Source organism: Thunnus thynnus, chromosome 11, assembly GCF_963924715.1.
Source record: "Thunnus thynnus chromosome 11, fThuThy2.1, whole genome shotgun sequence".
In the NCBI taxonomy this organism is placed as follows: Eukaryota; Metazoa; Chordata; class Actinopteri; order Scombriformes; family Scombridae; genus Thunnus; species Thunnus thynnus.
In genome coordinates this window covers 17,327,614-17,348,739 of record NC_089527.1, presented here as the reverse complement: position 1 = coordinate 17,348,739, position 21,126 = coordinate 17,327,614, and the positions used below count along the sequence as shown (strand labels likewise).

Below are 21,126 nucleotides of genomic sequence, written 5' to 3'. Positions count from 1 at the left end.
GATTTGAACATGAAAATGAAGTTACAATTTGGCTTGCTAATTAAAATGCCATTACAGAAACTGTCATTTGTGTGGTGAATGCTATTAAAAGGAGCTGTCATCTGTATTTGCGTGTACAGCAGTCAGTGCTTGCCACACAAGAGATTGACAACAAAAGACTGTCATTAACAAAGAAATAGAGGGTAGACTGCACAAAGAGGATGGTGACAGAAAATATGTGTCAGTCTAATGGATAAATCTAACAACATTAGCTATTTTTGATTTTAAAATGTGTTTCCAAGCAAATTCTTTTTGTTGAGATAGTTTATTTGTTTAGTTAAAACAATTTTGTGACTGGCGCAGGTGGTTTGAGCATATTGGCAAGGCTGATCTTCTTTCCCTAACTTAAATCACCAAAGTAAATGCCTTTGTATTTCTGCCTCATTAGCATTCACAGCGTGACACACATAATTACACTTTAAAAGCACAATTTGTGCACCATTACTAATTCAAGTGGAACCAGCAATGTGTGGCATTATTTAAAATTTAAAGTTCTGTGTAGCTGTAGACAAAAATTTCACATTTTAAAAAAAAGAGGCTTAAATCTAACACCATCATCTTACAATTTGTGCTTTCAGTACATGTATAAAAGCCTATATTCATAAACAAAATTTACAGCTGCAAGCTTGCAAGTGCAAGAACTTTCCCTGCATTTTTAAAACGACTATTTTTTTTCTTTTGATCTAAGTTTTGTAGTGGAGTTGCTACTTGTTTTGTCCAGCTACAAGCTATTCAAACCTCAACAAAAGCTTTTATGTGATGCTGTTGATAATACTGCCAAGGCATAGTGCCAGTAAATGAGAGTTATTCACACAATAACAATTCACACAAGGCAATCTGTATCTCCTCAATTGGAACAAAAAGCCAAAATGCTGCAGCGGTGCAATTACATAGCCAGTGCAATTCATGTAGACCTGTGAACATACAATTCCACTGAGAGATCACCAACGTTGTGTCAGACAAAAAAGAACATTGCCCGGGGCCAATATGAGGAGAGTAGCAATCTAGGGACTGCCAATCTGCAGGTTACTACAGTAAGAATGCAGTGACTTGTGCCGTTACCTCAGTATCAGTCATTTAGACAAACTCATCTGAGATATGTTTGGGCAAAGGATGATACATGGAGCTACACCTCATTGGTGATTCACCTAGTCGACTTCCTTTCAACAGTATTTGCTAAGCTCCCACCTTCTGAGTATAACTCCTGCTCCCCGCTGACCGTGTACTCAGTGTGCTGTTGACAGTGGCGCTGATTACGGTGATAATGATGATGATGACAGTGATGATGATGAGTATTAACAGGTTAGGTGGGGAGAGATCTCCCAGGGCTGGGTTCAAAACGACAGCGCTGTGCCAGGCCAGACACACCACTCCTTTGACATCATGTCACATTGGGAGCAGATTATCTCCTCTTCCTCTTCTCCTTCTTTTCTGCTTTCCTCTGCGTTGACAGCCCCCTGCCACAGCGCATTTGGGGTGCCATTCACAGGTGACAGCCTCTCTGATTCTGCCTCTCTCCATCATGCTCACTCTCTCTTTTGTCCGTTTCACTTTACTCACCACCCTCTGCGCCATCCTCCCTCTGTATCTGAGCGTTTTGTCTTTTCTCCGTATATCTGAGCACTCTCCTTCACCTGTATCCCTCCCCTCTGAATCTGTTGTACTCTTTCCTTCTCATACTTGTTCTGCTCCCCCATGGGGTAATTGCTTAGAGCCAGGCTTCCATTTTTATGACTATAATCAAGGCCAGAATGCTTATGCCTCTAGATTTCTCCTTGCTTGTGTCACAGCGGCAGCACTAGGGACAGGAAGGCAGATAAGACCCCGAGGAGTGGAGAAAATCACTAGTCGATTGTAATTAGAGTCCTTATTTCGCTTATGGAGATGGAACAGACACTATCGCCTGCAGAGAGAAATCAACCTTTCTGCTGCACTTATGGCATGGAAATGAAAACATGGCATGGAAATGAAATGATAAAAACACCGTCTTGAAGCTTTGCCATGACCCCTGCTATTAACTCCTTAAGCTGGGTCACTTAGAAAAAGTTGACTTTGGCTTCATTAAAACAAGACAGAGGCTTGCTTGGTATCTCAAGTGTGTAATATTTCAGCCAGCTCATCAAGCCTTTAAGAGGATGCTGGAGTTGTAGCACTCAAAGCAAGGTCAGCTCATGAGCTTCACAGAGAAAGCTGGAGTCTGTCTGTGTGCGTCTGTGCCTGATTCGGATGAAAACAGGGTCACAGAGTGTAACTCCAGTTTGCCAGGGAGAAGCAGGAGGCAGACAGATTTTTTGTGTGTAATAGACTCCAACAAAGTGGGAAAATTCCACTGTGGTGTTTTCTGGGAGGCGGTGTGTCGAAACACCATAGTGCGGCGTGCCTAAGAGGCCCTTTTTGCCAGTGTCTGTGGTGCATATAGACATGTCCAGGCACAGCTAATAACAGCATTACTCTGAGGCAAAGCCTCATAATGGAGGAGGAAAAGGAGCGTACCAAAACACAGCGTTTCCAAGGGCAAAGAACCACAATCATGATATGTTAATGTATGCTGCAAATGATCTGCTCAACAGCTCCTTAAATTGCAAGGACTAATTTGACCACAGTTACATTTATGTTAAGGGGACAAATCTCTCCACAACACAGAAAGAAGAAGGAATGAAATCACCTTCCTCTTCTGTCCCTGTCTGAAACTTTTATTGCTGTAAACACATCTAAAGTATAAGCTGTAAGAAAGCCACCGAATGTGAACTGCGCCTGGTCACGACTCTTTTTTTAAACACAAACAGAAATACAAATACAGAAAGACGTGATCTTAGTACAAAATGTGGCAAGTGTATGGCTGATAAATGTTGACAACAAAAACAAAACTGCTTTCATCAGTCATGATAAAACCTGAGGTGTTGTTGATATTGGACATCAACCACCTGTTTTCCAAGGTAAAACCTGTTTTATCTTAGCAGAAAACACACTGTTATAAAAGAACTCAACATACAAAGAAAAGGTTTCGTATGTTGACTCCTTTGTAACTGCAAATGTGTGATGTTCCTGTAATGAGCCTTGCCATTTCAAAGGATAAGTTAAAAAATAAGGCTGGTTATTTTCTATATTTTTCTTATTGTTAACAAATCTCATGTGCAGAGCCAAACCAACAAGAACTCATCCTACTTTATTATATTATTATTGTATAAATATTGTACGTGTATTGGAAGCCTGATATACATCTTATTCCTCTGTGCTGTAGACATCTGTTGTCCAAAAACAAAACACATCAATGGGCTGCACTGTTGCACTGGGTGACATGTTACTTTGCCCTGAAGGCAATGGCTACTGTAGGCAATGGTTTGTGGAAAATGAATAATTGAAAAGATCGTAACTCTCAGGACAGAAGTTCCCTGTACGGCAGATGCCACTGCTCAGTGTTTCAGTTTACAGCTTCGCCAGCTTGTTGTGCTACATGTCACAACCTCTTAACAATAATAATAATAATAATAATGATAATAATAATACCTTATACTTATATAGCACTTTTCAAGAACTCAAAGTCGCTTTGAACTATACACTAAACACTAAGGGGCAGCGTTAGTGAGACAAACAGCAGACAAACATAACACAGACACACAAGGACAGATGGGGGATGGGGGGGCTAAGAAAAGGTGGTGGAGAAGACATGGGTATTGAGGCGGGATTGGAAAACAGCAAGGGACTCTGAGTCTCTGATGTCTTGGGGGAGGGAGTTCCAGAGCCTAAGAGCTGCCTTAGAGAAGGCTCTGTCCCCAAAACTGCGAAGGTTGGACTTGGGGGTGGAGAGAAGGCCAGAAGAGGTGGATCAGAGGGACCAAGAGGGTTGGTAGGGGGGGAGAACGTTTGGACAAGGATTTTGTAGGTGATCCAGTAGGAGACAGGAAGCCAATGAAGCTCTCTTAGGACTGGGATGATGCAGTGCCAGGATTTTGTGTGCGTAAGAAGTCAGGCTGCTGCATTCTTGGACCATCAATGTGTATGTTTCAATCGCCAAGCAGGAATAGACATGAGGAGAGAGATGAGGCAACGATGAAGGTATCAGCAGCGGGGGAGGATGCCAACAGAGCGAGCAGAGATAAGTTCATTGAGCGATATCCGGTAGTTTTTGTTGAGAAGCAGAAGTAGGGAAAAAAGTAGGGAGACCAGGGTGTACCATGGAATAAAAGGGGGTTAAGGTTAATAAAAATAGGAGAGGGCTGAAAAGAGGAGACATAGCAGCAGTTGAGTTAGTAGTAGGATGTAGCGTTAGCAAAGAGCACAAACAGGAATGACGTTAGCGATTCACGGTACCAATGATTTTGTATGATGGGGAGAGCAACCGGGGAAAGTGATGTCCGGATAACGTTGGTCCAGTAAGTAAATATTGATAGTCCGATGAGGTATAGTGTCCAGGGAAGAGAAATAGACCGGTGAGGTTGGGGGACAGAGCCAGCAGGGCAGCTCTGCTAGCTATGCAGCTAGCCAGGTAGAGCTAACGTTAGCGGGGAGGCTAGGAGAGACAACAAATCCGGGACGACAGCAGATGTAGAGAAGACAAAAGCAAGAAAAGAAGAGAATAGAAATCAGGGAAGAGAGACAGAGAAGGGGCAGGCACACATTACGCCAGCGGTACTCTCTGACAGTAAACACACATACAGACACAAACACGTGACAGTAGATGCAGACAGTCTTGACCTTGCATTACATCATACATTTCTCAAAGAACTTCAGTATAAAGTCAAGAGGTTGTGATACAGCACAACAAGAAACAATAAGAAAAATAAAAAATCGCCATCAAGGCACAAGCCTCGTCATTACCTACCATCCCTCCCACTCTTTCCATTTCCCCAGCCTGCTGCTGCTGCTGCTGTAACGCTAACATAACTAAAAATAGGCCTACCGAGGTGTGTGTTTACATTAAGGAGTGAGGATGAAATCAAAGTTGACACAACTAAAGGGCCCCCCATTCCGGCAGCTATTTCTCCCCTGGGAGATGCGGTAAGAAGCAGAGATGAGGGTAGAGTGATCAATAAGATGCTCTTTAAAGAACTGACCTCACATTCATTGATGCCTGCTCAGTGGGTGCCACAGGCTCCCTCACTAGACAACTCAAAGGCTGCAGTATATCTGTTTCAAAATTGGCTTGTTCTCAAAGGCTGTTGAATATGGCACCCTGTGTAACTGCCAGGATACATCTACAACCTCTACACATTTTCATCCATTTGCCACAGTATGTGCATTTAAATTATGTGGATAAGAACACTTGAATGGAAATGCCAGTTATTTCTTCACAAATAAATAATCCTTTTTTAGCAGTAACAATATCATTCATTGTAGTAGATGGTTCCTGCCTGAACAGAAAACCCAACTTTCTTTTTTGTATCAAGAACTATCAAGAACAATTTCTGGTCTAATATCCCCCTCTCTATGACTACCAGCTAGGACTGAGTAATAGACAGAAATTCAAAGAAAAACAGATCGAGTCTCCCATTGACCTAATTTAAGTCATGTTGGTATATTTGTCAGATTAATTCCTTTAGACACGCCGTCAATGCCTACCCCTTTGATGCACCTGAAAGTACAATGAATCTTATGTAACCCTGACTAATCACTGTCAGTCAGTGTAAAAGGACTGCATTTATATAGCACTTTTCTAGTCTACCGACCACTCAAAGCATTTTACAGCACATGCCAACATTCACCCATTCACACACACATTCGTATACTGATGGCAGAGGCTGCCGTGCAAGGTGCCAACCTGCTCATCGGGAGCGATATATAGCGCTTCACAGTGTTTCTCATGCTCACTCACCCATTCAAACAGGATGGTGCAGCCATCAGGAGCAATTTGGGGTTTAGTATCTTGCCCAAGGACACTTCGACAAGCGGATTGGAGGAGCCGGAGATCGAACCACTGACCTTCTGATTAGTGGACTCTACCTCCCAAGCCACAACCGCCCACTGCACAGCTGCACAGTGTGTGACTGTGTCCTTTGTGTGGGTTCATTCTAAACATGGGAGCGCAGCAATGTAATTAACTACGAGCGCCCGGTTTAACTCGAACAGACAAAATGTAACAAAACAAATGTACTGAAAAAATATTGTTTCATTTATCTTGATAAAGATAAATGTGACAATTAATTAAAATATGGATTTGAGGTAATATATTCAAGCCACACAACCAGCATCTTGCCCAACCTTTGAGGAAAGCCAATCCAAAAAAGAAAAAAGACAAATTGACTTTGCATTTTGGATGTGTTGCAAAGTTGCATTCTTGTTTGTTTTGAATATATCTCAGCTTTCATAATTGGCCTTCTGCTGATGTAATCTTTGGGCAGTCTTCTCCCAATATTTACATAATTGTAACTGTCAGAAACACACATTGATTTGCATTTACCATTGTGTTATAACCCTTGAAATTTGCATGTAATTTGGATAGAAACATACCTTAGGACAGTCACATCAACTCAAAGCTGAGCAAAATAACAACAGGTCAAATTTTCAAGCCAATTACTTCACAGATCAGTCTATAAAATATATTCCATGCATTCAAGTTTTTAATCACATCTCATATAGTATCTGTTGACACACATCAGTGTGTTCAGCTGTTGAAATATTTAAACCAGACAGAAAAGAAAATGTCATGTTAAAAGCTTTTGACATTGTAAACATAGCTTCTTCACACTGAATATACTCAAACACTCTAGAGAGGTTTCCTAATCAGGCAATGATATGGTGTTTTTTATGTGCATGTAAATACACATAGGGTAAGCAGTCAACCATTTTATTCATTAAACAGCTGTAAACTGATGATGGCCAAGTGGTTAAAAGCCACTTGATTGATTGTGGCCATCAACACACTTCACTATCAGCGTACGCTACACTGAACCTGTACCTGCACTCCTCGCAAAAGGTACAATGGATACAAGCGTGAGCTAAATGACAAAAAAGCAAAAGTAAGAAGCTGCAGTATCCAACTTGAGGAGTTCTTCGGCTGTTTGCAGCTCTAAAGGACCCACCCTGTTTCTCCCATAGCAGGCATGGCCAGATGAGGCCATAATAGCCTTAAGGGCCCAGTACACTTCATCAGAACTGCTTGTCAGATGGTTGAATAGCTTCAGAAACTTCCTCCCTCCACACCTTTCCAATATTGGATAAGGCATAAACACATTTGTGTAACTTTCCAAAACAGACGATCTGACATTCACACCCACTTCACGCCATGATTGGCCAGCTGCACTGAGGTGAGAAAGCAGCCAGGGTTTGAACTTCTAGCTGTCTTTTTTCATTCTTGACACAACGATTTCTGTCACTTTTCATGTGAACAACTGAGTGCAACACTATGAATGCCTTCCAAGAGAAGGCAGTCTGAAAATGTGCACCATTATCCCTTCTTTTAAACAATATCACATCTCTGCCCTCTCTTTGACAGATGACTTTTCTCTCCACTGTCAAGTGTGGCCGTCATACAAACTATTTCTGATCGAGCAAAAACTGACCTTTAATGGCAGAGTGAGTAACAAAAGCAGGGTAATACTTTAAATAAAAAAAGAAGTGAAAACTATTTCTGCAAATTCTGCCAACAGCTTGTATGACAAACTGACAAATGTAGTAGTTTCTTGTTTCTACCAATCCAAATATATTAGAGTTGTTCCCATACTGATACCAGTATCGGAAATGCCTTCCATACTGCCTAAAACGCTGGATCGGGCACCGGTGGGTACGCAAGTCTATGCACCAATCCGATATCACGTAATTTATTAATAAACTTTAACGTAGTTTCACACTCAGAGAAAAATGGCACTTTTCCCGGAAATCAATTCTTCTTCACCACTCTAAACAATCAGCCTACACAGCAACCTACGTGGTGCAGCCACTGGCAACTACTGTTTTAGAGCAGCGAAGAATTGATGTCTGGTAAATAGTGTAATTTTAGCAAAATGTCAGCAATTTGGCAATATTTTACATTGGAATCCCACCAGTAAAGAGGCAACGTGTACAGTATGCAAGGCTTTAGTTTCATGGGGTGGCATGAGTGTTGCCAATTTCAACACCAGTAATGTTATAAAACATTTGAAGATGCATCACATGAAAGATAGCAATTATAATCACATCCATACAAGGTTAGTAGTATACAGCTGTTGAAATTTTTTTAACACAATGGTATCGGATTGGTACTCAGAATCAGCTGATACGCAAGTTCAGGTATCGGATCGGTATCAGGAAGCACATTTTGTGCTTTCAAAATGTCCAACATGTATTCAGAATTAATAACATAACTAGAGGGCACAGCAACTTGCCAAGGATGCATGATAATGAATGTTTTTTCTAGTGTCTCATAATTGTTATTGTTGTCAGTTATATTCTTTCCATGCTCTCTATTCGTGGCAATTTGGAGATCATAAAAACACCTGACTTTACTTTCCCCATCAAACTCATTGTTTTTATCATTTAATGCACACTAAATTTAACTGTAATTTTTTTTTAGATTTTTCACTATAATGCCTCAACTTTGTTTCAAATTTATGCATTACAAAATCAGTCTATCACTGTCAGCTCTGTAACAATGTACAGATACATAGACGGCAAATGAAGTGCCTTAGTTCTTGGCCACCAAGTGTCTTCAGCTTCAGTGCTCCTTGGTATAGATTCACCAAGTCTCTGAAACTCTACAGGAAGGATTAAACACCATTCTTCCAAATGATATTCATTCATCTGCTGTTTTGATGATGGTAGAGGACTGCGCTGTCTAAAACGTTGGTCCCAAATCTCCTTTAAGGGTTCAATTAAGGTCCGGTGACAGTGAAGGCCACAGAATATAATTCAAATAATTTTCATACACATCAAACAATTCAGTGACCACTTGTGCCCTGTGGATGGTGGCACTGTCATCCTGGAACAGACAACAGAATAGATTTTATTCTCCTTTGTATGAAAGCATCTGCACTGTATGATAAGAACTTCCTTAGTTTAGAATAATATTGCATTGTGTTACGAGCCCACCCTTTAGAGTCAAGGAAGCAGAAGAGAACCAGGATATATAGCACAGAAGACACATTTTCTGTGAATGAACACTAAAGAAAATAGGCTGTCACATTTAGTGTTGTAACATACTGTTGTTGTGGCATTGAGGCAGCATCTGACATCAAGTCAAGCAGTATCTGTCATCCATGTCAGATGCCATTAATTCAATTATACTTTCAAGAAAAAAAAAAAATCACCCCATAAAGGCTTAAGGCTTGTTGTTGCAATGTTTACAGTCAGAGAAAATGCAATTTAAAACAATTGCACAAATGATTTTATGTTCCCATGCACCAAAGAGTTGTTGTTTCCTACTGCAGTTTAGAATAAAGAGATTGTAGCTCAGATTATGCTTTCAGTAGCAGACAGTTAAAAGAAAAATGGGAAGAGAATGCAAAAAAGCTGCTGATTATTCTGCCAGAGTTCCTTGATTTAATAAGAAAATAAAAATAACAACAGTAATAAACAATAAAACGATAACAACAATGTTTGTGCTTCAAATTGTATTTTGCTAAATGATTCTCATCTGAACAACTGGCTATTGGTTTTCTTCACCACTTTTTACAAATACAAATAAATACCAAAAACCTCTGTGGTTTTTGGAATAATAAAAAATAAACAAAGTAAAAGACATTGACAAGACACACAAATGCATCATTATTGCTGAATCTGCACACACAAAGTGTCTGGATGAGTGCCACAGCACTCCCATCGCTTCAATTACACTTAAAATGAAACATAAAAAAAAAAACAGGTTCTGGATAATCCATGAAACACTAGATTCAGTTAAATTAAATCTTAATGAGATGATAAATACTGAAGAGGGAGAACTTGTTAAAATTATCTCCTGAATTACAATGCATTCTCTGGTTTTGTGTTTGAGTCAAGCTTGAAAAATAGCTTGTATGGAAGTATGAAAATGCAGCAAGAAAAACATTGACATTTAAACACTTAAATGGGGTCTGTAATAAACCATTATGGATGTGTCATCCAGATGGTGGATCAGTGCTATTAAAGCAGAAGCACAGAGCAAAGACAGGACCCTAATAACCAGAAACAGTAGCGCAACACGACAAAATCCTCAAATTAACAGTAAAAAGACCGGGGCTTGTTAGTAGTTAGGAGGAAAGAAAGACAGAAGACACAAGTCCGAGCAAATGAACGCACAGAAAGAATGAAATCATGATATGTTAGTGAATCTGTCCTTGTTTGGGCATCTGGGCAAAGCCTGCACAGCTGTAACTACAGCAGTGACAGAGAAAAAAAAAGTTTGGAAAGAAAGAGAAAGACAAATGAATGGAAAAAAAGAGAATAAGACGACTACGGGGAAGGAAACCGTCCGACGAATAGACAGAAAAAAAACACATGAAAAAAGATAGAAGAGCAATAGAGTAAACACTTACCAAACACTCAGTCATCTTAAGCCCCAGCCCCAGCCCTAACCGCGACCACAGCTACAGCACAGAAGACTTGCATGCTTACGAGAGCGGGATCCCTCGAAGGTCTGCTTCTCAACAATCACAGGAAAACCTCACGCAAAAGCACAGAGAGGAAAAAAAAAAAAAACACACACTAGCCTAGTCTCGGACTTCCTCCATCTTTTCTCTCTCACTCACCCTCTTATTTGCCTTTCCCAACTCTGTTAAATAGTGAGGAGAACGATCATTTTACGGTCTCGACTCTTTAGCAGGAATCCCCTGTGAGGCATGTCTCCAGCCAGTCACTCTGAAAGCAAAAGCTCAGGCAGGCTACTTGCTCTTCCTGCTTGTCTGCATGGATATCTGCTCTAACCGGACGAGCCACTAAGGAATACTCTGGGGAAGGAAGTGACATCGACAGGTGCTCCCTCCTTCCTTCCGTACTCATGTAAACAATACCTACTGTCCTACAGAAAGCCTAAATGGGACTTCTTTGTATTTGTTAATAAATACCAGAGAAAGCTTTTCATTCATCTCCAATTATAGCTCAACTCAACTGTCATCCAAAAAAAAAAAAAAAGAAAAGGTGTATGAAATGTTACTGAGGAGAGTTAAGATAATATGCATGTCCCTCCATAGGCTCACACACCCTACAAGAGATGGTCTTCCTGGTTTTCCATTGATAAAAGCCAGACCGTGACTGCAGGCAATAAAACAACAAAAAGCTCCTAGTCAAGCTTATTGTACTTCAATCTTTCTATGAGACAGTAAACAAAGTCCATTCCAAGCACAGCTCTGCTATAAACAAAAATCTGCTCACCATCCTGCACGCAGAGAAATGACCATGTTGTACTTTGGGCTTTGTGCCACAGAGGTAAGTTGATATGATTACAGTGATAACAGTGTGTGTGACTCAAATGCGAAAGAAAAAAAAACAAAAAACGTCCACATAGTTTGCCCAGTGGATTGCATCTTAGTAAGATGTGTGAGTCACCAGACAATTTAGCTTTCTATAAATGTCACTGTACATAAATGGTTCATAAAAACTTCAACAGGGCCATAATATGAGAGATATAAAACGACTCAATGGGCGGATTACGAACGGAAGAAACACATTACCTGTTCTTTAACGGAGGCCAGGATGTTGTTGGCGGTGTTGTCAGCCTCCATGTTGTGGCCAGTTGAACCGTTGCGGATGGTCAGCAGAAGCCCCTCCTCCGTCACTGGGCTCTGCTCAGGAACTGGCATTCCTCCTGTGCATAACAACACACACACACATACACACATAACCACGATCTGGTCACCACAGGCACTCTGCAGAAAAATCACAATCTTGTACACGTATAGCAGAGTGTGTGCATGCGTGTGCGAGCACACTCCACTGACAAATACACACTCGAATCAACCCCTCACCGATAGCTGAGAAGTAACTATCAATGGTCACATGCCATCACCAGCAATACGCAAACACACACCCACACATGCCATATGGCCGAAAGACTGTCAGTGTTTCTTGTCTGTGACAGTGCAAATCAATGCCATATGGCCTAGAGGCAACACATGAGTTAAATAAGGATTTGCGTATGTAAAACAGTGACATTAAAAAGATACAACACAGACGACAACAGAACGACAGCCAACAACTGTAGTGAAGCCACAAAAGAATGGAAATTCTACTCCTGACAATGCAAAAGCTACACTGAAATATCAAATGTGTGTGTGTGCAGATGTTAATACTGCATATGTTTGTGTGTTTGATATAGTGGAAGGCTTACAGAAGATGAGTAGGAGCAGGCCTTTGAAAAAAAACAAAAACAAACAAGTCAGCAGTCCGACGGAGGAGATAAGGTGTTCTTGTCTCCTTCGCTCTCTCTGGCCTCTTGTCCAGGATTGAAATGAGAAAGCGGAACGAATAGTTATGGTCTCATTATATCTGTTGACAGGGAGAGTGTCAAGGGAACATTGCTCAAGGTGGATCCATATTTACTAGAAAGAGCCTGTTGAGCCAGACAGGGCAGCAAAAGGCTGTGATGGCTGCCTCACAGCACAGGGTTGCAGCAGCAGCAGACAAAAGCAAGGGGTCTAATAACACAGGAGCTGTGTGACTTAAGGGAAACGGGGATTTTACTATGACTTTTACTGCCTTAGAGATCCACTGCTGCTGTCATCTCCGAGCTACGGATATAAAGACACATTCCACCCCTTGTTTTCTACATGTATATCTTGACCTACATGATTTACTTTACTAAACCAGACTGGTTGGAGCCAAGGTGCTGCATGTTGGTATGAATATGTTGTGGAATATTAGCTGCTAAAACCACCATGAAATAACCATATGGTAATTTACAAAATTGCCTTGCCGCTAGCATTACAACTTAATACTCCCTCCATTAAAGTGGCTTAATCCATTATTGGATTAATAGCCTGAGGGTGACTGGAAAGCCCAATACACAGTAGCTCTACCGAGTGAGTCAATTTTGTGCAGACAGACATCATTTTAAAGGGTTAAAGGGTCATACACTGTCATGTAAATGCACTCGCCAACTTGAATGTGCCTGCGCTAACACAGAGACAAGTAAGGAATCATTTAGCTCAGGCTGACAGCCAGTTTGTGTGAGCTGCTTGGGTTGTTTACAGTGAGAATACAAAAGTTTTTGGCTGTGGATGAGGCAGTGGGGGTTGCATGAAATACGTGGGAGGTCCCCCAGACATTTCAAAGAAATGTGACCCTGAGGTATTCTGGGAGTCTGTCACCAAGGCAGCGTGAGCATTTCAAGGTGTCTGAGCTGAATAGAGTCAGCCCTGGTGTTAAATGACAGAGAAGGTCTTACTACTACCAGGTTTGTTAGTCCATGCAGGATATTCCATGTATCCCGCTGTCAGTCTCCCAAATTCCTTTCCTGCTCATTCATAGTATTGCAACATACCGCCCGCCTCCCTCCCACCTCAGCTCCAGCCTTTGAATCAAGGACATGGCCCTTTATTCCCAGAAAACACAGCAAGAGGAAAAGGGAAAAAACGGTTTCAAATTTGACAGAGCTCCTCCTCCCTGACTTCTGTACAACACCGAGGAGAGCAAAACAGACGGGACACAGGGCATATTTTAAAACTGATAGAAGTTGCCAACCCAGTCAGGGGGGATAAAATGCTTTCATCTTTCTCTTCAGTAAGGACAAAAAGAGGTGTGCAGCTCTGGAAGCTTGGCACTGTCATGATAACCGTCTTTGAAATCACCACAGATTAAGTATAAAATGGCCCTCATCATGCTTGACCTTTCTATAACCCTTCACTGTATGATAAAACACCACCATCCATCAAAAGTGACTTACTGGCCTTACAGTTTTACCAGAATCTGTGTATATAATCTAGCTAAATGAATATTTCTCAGCAGTCTAAACTTGCGTTGTAGGAAAGTGCACACTAAGCAGACATGTAGGAAATGGAACCGCAGAAAAAATAACATACAAAAAGGAAAGCAAACCCTATCTAAGCAAAGTAAAACAGTGATTTGTATCTGAGCCTACCTCTGAAATTCCCCATTACATTTGGTCCAGAATGATTTCACTCTGCTTAGCTTGGAGTTCTCAGCAGCTTTGAGATAAGGAGAGAAGACAACGCTGCTGCTGCTGCTGCCAACCTACCACAGTCTTATAAGCACACAGCTGACTGGTTCTTCAACATTGCTCTTTGTGTTTCCTTCTAAATGCTGAGGGGGAAAATAACCTCACTGAACTGCCTGGCTGTTAAAAACTTTGGTATGTCAAGCCTTTAGAGAGTCCAGAGAGCCAGCACAAGGCTGAGAAGTAGGTGAGAAAGTTAAGAAGGCAAGCCCAATCTGTGCAGCTTTCAAGGCTGTCATTAGGTTAATGCCTGAGGAACACACTACGTAGTTCCCACAGAGTAAAGATGACCTCATTCTGGTCAAAATAAAGAGGCAAACTAGTGTCTAATTATTACCATCATGGTTATTTCCCTTGACTGAGCAGAAAACAAACGCACCATGTACGACCATGTGACAAGATCTTTGAGCACAGCTAATGACTGTGACTTTCAAAACAAATCTGATTATTTCAAACAATATTTCTTTCAGTAATAGATTTGTCTAACTATTCAACATGGAATAATACACATCTGTTTTACTAGACATGCTTTCGAGTCAAAGCTAAATCTGCCCTTTAAAGTACTGTAATCCTCAATGTCTCCAAGTCTGCCAAGAAAAGTCTTAGTCTGACCCCACCCTGACTCATCGGATCACGTGGTCTGCTCTTCTGACCTCAGACTCCGGCCACTCCTTGGAGCTCCTTACACAACCCTTATTTCCATGACTCAGTCTGTAGTTTATGGTGCATTAAAGGAAGAGGAAATGTAAGTGAATGTGCTGAAAGTGTTTGCCTGGCTCTGTTTAGATGTCTTTATGAATGACTGTGTTTTTGAAGGGAATGTTGCTAGAGTGATTTTTGATAGACATGAATTCAATCAGTCCTCTGATCCCTCTGAAAGCCACCTGTGCTTTGTGTCACCTTCCCCAGGGAGCACTGCAGTAGCAAATCTAATATTAGCCGTCACACAGACTACGTTTACATGCACACATAAAAACCAGGTTACTGAGAGAAATCAGGTTAAAGCAGGAAAGAGCAGAGAGCTCGTTTACATGCATCGCAACAACGCATTAGATTGTAGAACCTGTGTCGACACGGAGCTGGTCAGTAATCTCACACCCAGGGCATATTTCTGAGTGAGGCTGCATATTTCAAGTGTATTTGTAATTTATCATTCTGAGGCCCGGAGAACTGCTTACTTTTCTGGTCGGAGAATTTGAACTGATGTTGTGGTGCGAGGTCAGGCTCTATAGTGGCAGAACACACAGTTTTCTTGGCTGCGGTGTCTGAAATGTTCAAATAGCCTGCTGCTACACAGTTTTAATCAGCTTATCAAGACTCATTTATTTCAGTGTCTGTTTTAGTTTGACTTTCAATTTGATTACCTTGGATACAATGTCACACCGCCTTTTTTCCTGTACTGCTGTCAAATTGATACTAACTGTCTAGTTTTAGTTTTTGTTGTATAGTCACTGTTAAAAACAATCTGGTTAAACACATAACTGATTGAGAAATCAGGTTTCTCCAGCAAAAATCTAGCCGTGTTTAACATTTAAGAACTCAGGTTACTTCAGAAATCAAACACAAATCAGGTGACTGAAGGGCATGTAAGTCTGAAGATTAGTCGGGCAGTCTGGTGTATTCCTTTATTTCTCACTTTTACTTCAAGAAGAGATAAACTGCCACGAACACGAGGTGTCCCTGTAAATGAAGACTCACCATCTGTCAGTCAGCAGGAGGAAGATTTGTCTTCAGGAGGCTGAGTGACACCAGGTCACACAGACAAATGGAGATGAGCGGAAAAATAATTATACATTAGCCTGAATTTCAATTGCAGGGAGTCTCAGCGAAGCAGTACTTCAACTGCTGATTGCTCTGATTTGCTGAGCTAAAAGGGCTGGAAAATTTAGAGCACAGACAGAGCTGAAAGCTGCCGGAGAGCCTACATCAGGCACATCTACTGCACCTCTTTTTGGACAGAGAATAACTGATAAGTGATATTGATGTGTGTCAATTGTCATCTTCTTAAAACTCAATTTAAATTTGACATATCAAACCAAACTTGGCAATCCATGGAGTATAAAGTAGTAAACTTGAGAGCCACGTTTTGTGCAGCGAGCTAAGTGTTTTACTGTGTATCAAGTTTAATATCCCACTAAACCTTTATACCTCTAACGCCCTTTTTATTCAGAAATGGAACAAAAACATTCCTGGCTTCATCTATCTGTTAAAGTGATGGCTTTTTGTCATCCAAGCATAGGTGTATTTTACGTCATCTTTCCTTACGGCATCATTCAGACAAGACAGGACATTTGCAGAGAGAGAGCTGCATGCTAACACGATATTTATCACCTGGTGAGAGAGCGAAGGTGTGACTTCAAATGTCATGATTAAGAGGGATGAGGGCTGTTTTTTTGCTCTTTCAAAAAGGCTGAATCACTGGTGGATTTTCAAACTTGTTCTGCCGTTGAAGTCTTAATTAATGACCTCAGCGTGAGGAACCGCACCAGTGAATCCACTAGTACATTTTTTTCCATCGGTTTCATAATTTAAAATCATTAAGAGAGCGAATGCTGCTGCCTGTTTGATCAAGTTCGACATGCATGAGCACTGAATGACAGGATGTTGAGATCTGGGTTAATTCCTATTAGCTCACTAGCTGTATGTAGTAAAACGTTTCTATTGTATAACCGATTGTGGTTGTGCAAGCGGACAATTGTTTTGATAGACTGATCTGATATGAGACGCCGGTTCGATTCCTGCCACAGACCTTTGTTGCATGTCATACCCTCTCTCTCTCTGTCTATCTTTCTCTACCCCCATTTCCTGTGTGTCTGCACTTTCAGCAATCAAATAATATTTACAGTAATATTATTTAAAAAAACGACTTGGCTCTTTCCCAGCATTCCCAAAATGTATTAAACTGATTTTATTGTCTTTGTTCATAAGAGATGAAGATTGAGATAATGTGATCTTAGAAGACAGAACAAGAAGTCAATTTCTCTCTCTCTCTCTCTTTTCTTTACATTAATCTTACAGCATTGAGATTTGTGCCGTGTTGAAAGTGTTACAAAAAATGTTACTAGCTCTGACCTTGTAAGATTGCCGTTGTGACATGATGTTAAATTGATATCGGATTAACGTGAAGGAGCGCATGTCTGAAAGGGGCTTAACATATCCACTCCTCAGGATGTCTTAAACAAATATGAAATTATCAAACAAACTGTGTGCTCGATATCCATGTAAACTGGATTGACTGTGGGCAACCATGAGGCACAGAGGACTGACACTGTGCAGGTTTCATCCAAACAAACATACCAACAGTCAGTCAACCATGCAGTCACATTACTAAACTCTCTACAGCTACAACATAGTCCAAAAAGACCACAATACTTAAAGGTCCACTGCGTAGAATTTAGTGGCACAGACTTGGCAGAAATGTCATATAATATTCATAAGTATTAATTAATTAATTAAATTAATTAATTTAATTAGTGTATAATTCCATGAAAATGAGAATCGTTGTGTTTTCGTTACCTTAGAATGAGCCCTTTATATCTACATAGAGAGTGGGTCCCCTTCTATGGAAGCTGCCATGTTGCACCACCATGTTTCTACAGTAGCCCAGAAGGGACAACCCAAACACTTGCTCTAGCGAGGGCTTTTCATGTTTTTCGCAAGTTTCGCAGCCACCGTAGGTTCTTCTACACGCTTGGAAGGAGAGGGTGAGGAAAGGGGTATTCAGTTGGTTCCAATCTGCAACCTCACCACTAGATACCACTAAATTCTACACACTGGACCTTTAATAGCGTCTTTCAAACAGTGTATTGACTTCTCTGTATAAAACTAACATTTATGGTCCAGAGTAATTTATCAGGATTTATGATAAATTACATATTTCAGCCCCAACAAATCCCTAGAATGAAGACGGAGGTAAAAAAAACAAAACAAAACAAGTTTGCATCAAGTCATAAGGCATTCACAACAGCAGCATTATTTTTACAGACCATGAATTATGAAACAATTTCTGAAATCCCCTACTGCACACTCTACTAATCTAAACACATGGTTAGGATGTGCTGACTGAAGCCCTGACAGAAGTAATTGCTCTGGGCTGGTTTGAGAATATAATGGTCCTATACATACTACATGTTACTGATGAACTATTACCCAAGACAGTACACCCATCAAGTATCCACATTCTGTGACATCTTGGTAGGTGTCACACATGGAAAACTCTTTTGAGGATGAGGACTTTTCGGTAAGCGTCCTGCAGGATGGACTTTCCAGCGGCAAAACACAAAAAGTTATTATTAGATCCCTAGATGTTTGACTTTTTACTTCTCTCAACAGCTGAAAATGCTTTGCTTATATTGACACACCCAAAAGCAAAGAAATGCCTCCTTTCCAGAGCAGAAACAGTCAAACACGCACACACAATCACTCCATCGATCATTATCATGAACAAGCTGCAGAGAATGATGTAGCCTCCTTTTAAATAGGGACATACCTGGTTTTCTGTTGATGCAGGATTAAACAAGGTGAGATGTTTGATCCTGTATGGATGGGAGATAGTAGTCCAATAACATCGCCTACACCTTCTCAACTGACTGGACATGAAAAAGGAAACCATTCAGAGGCTGCACCCATGCCCACTTCATACCTTGAACTTCACCCAACAAATGTTGCAATAACCTGTGGCCGATCTCAGCATGTGTATCCACAGGGCAGGGCACGGCTATGAGTAAAAGGCAGGAAACATAGTCATTGTAGAGTCTATGCAACAAACAAATGCATGCAGACTAATGCCACACACTGTATGCATACTCCCGGAGCTGCACTTTATCTTGCCAGATATGTATACTCGAAGAGGACAAGGGGGAAAGATTACTGCAAACCAAATAATCCATGTTTGCACTGTGCAGCAGTAAAAACAAAGGGCTAACTTACCATGCACAGCTTCCTACTATGATCATTCACCCTCTTCATCATTTCTTCACAATAAAAACCTCAACTAATGGGGAGCAGAGAGGCTCAACTGCAGGCACATCAGTTGTTTCCGACATGTCACCAGCAGTAATATGTTGTGACAGAAGTGGACATAAATTATTCTTATTGGATGTAAATCCCTGAAATAGAATCAGTATTTGTGCTAAACAGACGAGCTTCATCCTGTCACACATTGTTAGACAAAATACATTTAACACACTAATGCCTTTCTGCATACAATTACAACGCAAACACAACAACTTCAGAAGCCACGCTTCCCAAGAAGGAATTACAGCATAACGCTGTACATCTGCAGAGCAGTTGAATTTAACAGGAGATTTTATGTACTGTGCTAATTGATGAGGACAAATAAATGTATGATTAAACAGAATGAGATCATGACAGTTTGTATTGTTCATTTTTTGACCTCATTTAACAGTTCAGTTAAAACTGATGATGCAGTTTTATCAACTTCCTGTTGCTAAGTAAAACATTTTTCCATTGCTAAGCATTTCAGATAGTTATCAAATGGACATGTTAAGATTACATGTCATACCGGAATCTGAGAGAGGTTACACAGAAATACAGAGTTCATCCAAATGGGAAAAATTAGCAACAAAAATTAGCATAGCAAATGTCCTGTTATTTGTCGTATCCTGTCTCTCACAATGTAAGTGTGTGTCTCTGAGGTGAATAACTGAGCTTGCTCACTACATATTAAGACTATTAAAACTGATTACAGTCTGTCAAAACAGATTCTGACCCTCAACTGAACGGACACAAAGCGAAAAACACACATGGATGACAATTCTGGCAAACCTTGTCCAGCGTGATCCAAAATCTGTCACATTTTGGATTTCACATTTAAAGGACGACTCCACCTGTGTTCCTTTCCGGGTTTTTCAAATGCAAACGCCCACTCAGCTGTTAGCAAAAAGCAGTGATGTGGGTTAGAGCCAGAGCGCTGATGCCCTGCCTCCCCCCCCCCTCCACCACCACCCCACACACACACACACACACACACACACACAGTTCGCTGACAGTGTCTTCCTAACATAATTGCTCGCTGTAAGTTAGAGCATAAAAAATTGACCAGATATAATACGAGCGATGTTGCAGAACTGAGTCTGAGTGTGTAAGATGTTTATAAATGCACCGGACAGAGCAGAGGGACGGACAGATACTGAGTGCTGGGAGGTCTGGAGGAGAGAGCCCGGAGCAAAGCTGGAGCTTTGGGGACAAATAACACCTGCGAGTCACACCGGATTGTGTTCTGATCTGAGGCTGTTTCATGGCGAGAGGAGAGCTCAGAGTTTATTTGTTAAACTTTGAGCAGCAGCAACAGTGAGTGCTCCGACTGTGTGTGTCGTTTATATTGATTTATATGTAGCAACATCATCATACAGAAACCTACGTTAGGTCATGTGGGAAAAAGTTTTTAGAAAGGCTCGGGAAATAAGCATTTTGACACTAAAACATACGTACTTTGACCAAAATTTGAATTTTCGGATTTGAATACACATGGAAGCTACAGAATGATATAAAAACTAAAAACTCAAAAAATAATGTACCCGCCCTTTAAAGGATGAGGTGAAGCTCGACGTGACTAGTTCTTTGTAGGTTCTACAGGGTTTCTGCAGGGTTCACAAAGTTAAATTTGATATCCGCTTCACAATCATTCCAGTCAAAGTATGAAAGTGTGATGGGAAACCAGTGAGGACGATATGGCTTAGAATGATTTATTCTATCGCTACGGCCCTATGATTTCCACGATGCAGAAAACACAGAAAGAATTGCGGACTTTGATAATAATAATATCAACTGTAAAACACAGAATATCGCAGAATAATATATTCTGAAGACAATTTATAAAAATCAGGGTTAGAAAAAAAGCTATGCTGAGTGTTTTGGTGTCATTTACGGCGCGATGCTGTGTGTCGGGGTTCACTGAGGGAGGGGCTTCGCTCCTCCTCGGCCTCTACAGCTGGTTAGTGGATACACCCTGACTTTCGGAGGATGAGCAAATCGCTGTTCAAATCCCTTCACTATAAACCTGTTTT

General features: G+C 40.9%; 1 protein-coding gene across 5 annotated transcripts in view; it reads right to left on the bottom strand.

Annotated features, from left to right (window-relative positions):
* Positions 1-21,126, bottom strand: part of LOC137192614 (plakophilin-4-like) — an 83,679-nt gene that overhangs the window by 54,211 nt on the left and 8,342 nt on the right. For 2 of the 5 annotated variants that reach the window (XM_067603440.1, XM_067603441.1), the window contains exons 1-2: positions 14,003-14,033; positions 11,598-11,731 (exon numbers count right to left, since the gene is read on the bottom strand). In XM_067603440.1, coding sequence (XP_067459541.1) covers positions 11,598-11,731; positions 14,003-14,018 — 150 coding nt within the window. In that variant the 5' untranslated portion in view covers positions 14,019-14,033. Of the gene's footprint in view, positions 1-10,463; positions 10,658-11,597; positions 11,732-14,002; positions 14,034-18,587; positions 18,688-21,126 lie in introns of those variants that run through there. The other 3 variants (XM_067603443.1, XM_067603442.1, XM_067603444.1) reach the window with 3 other exon arrangements.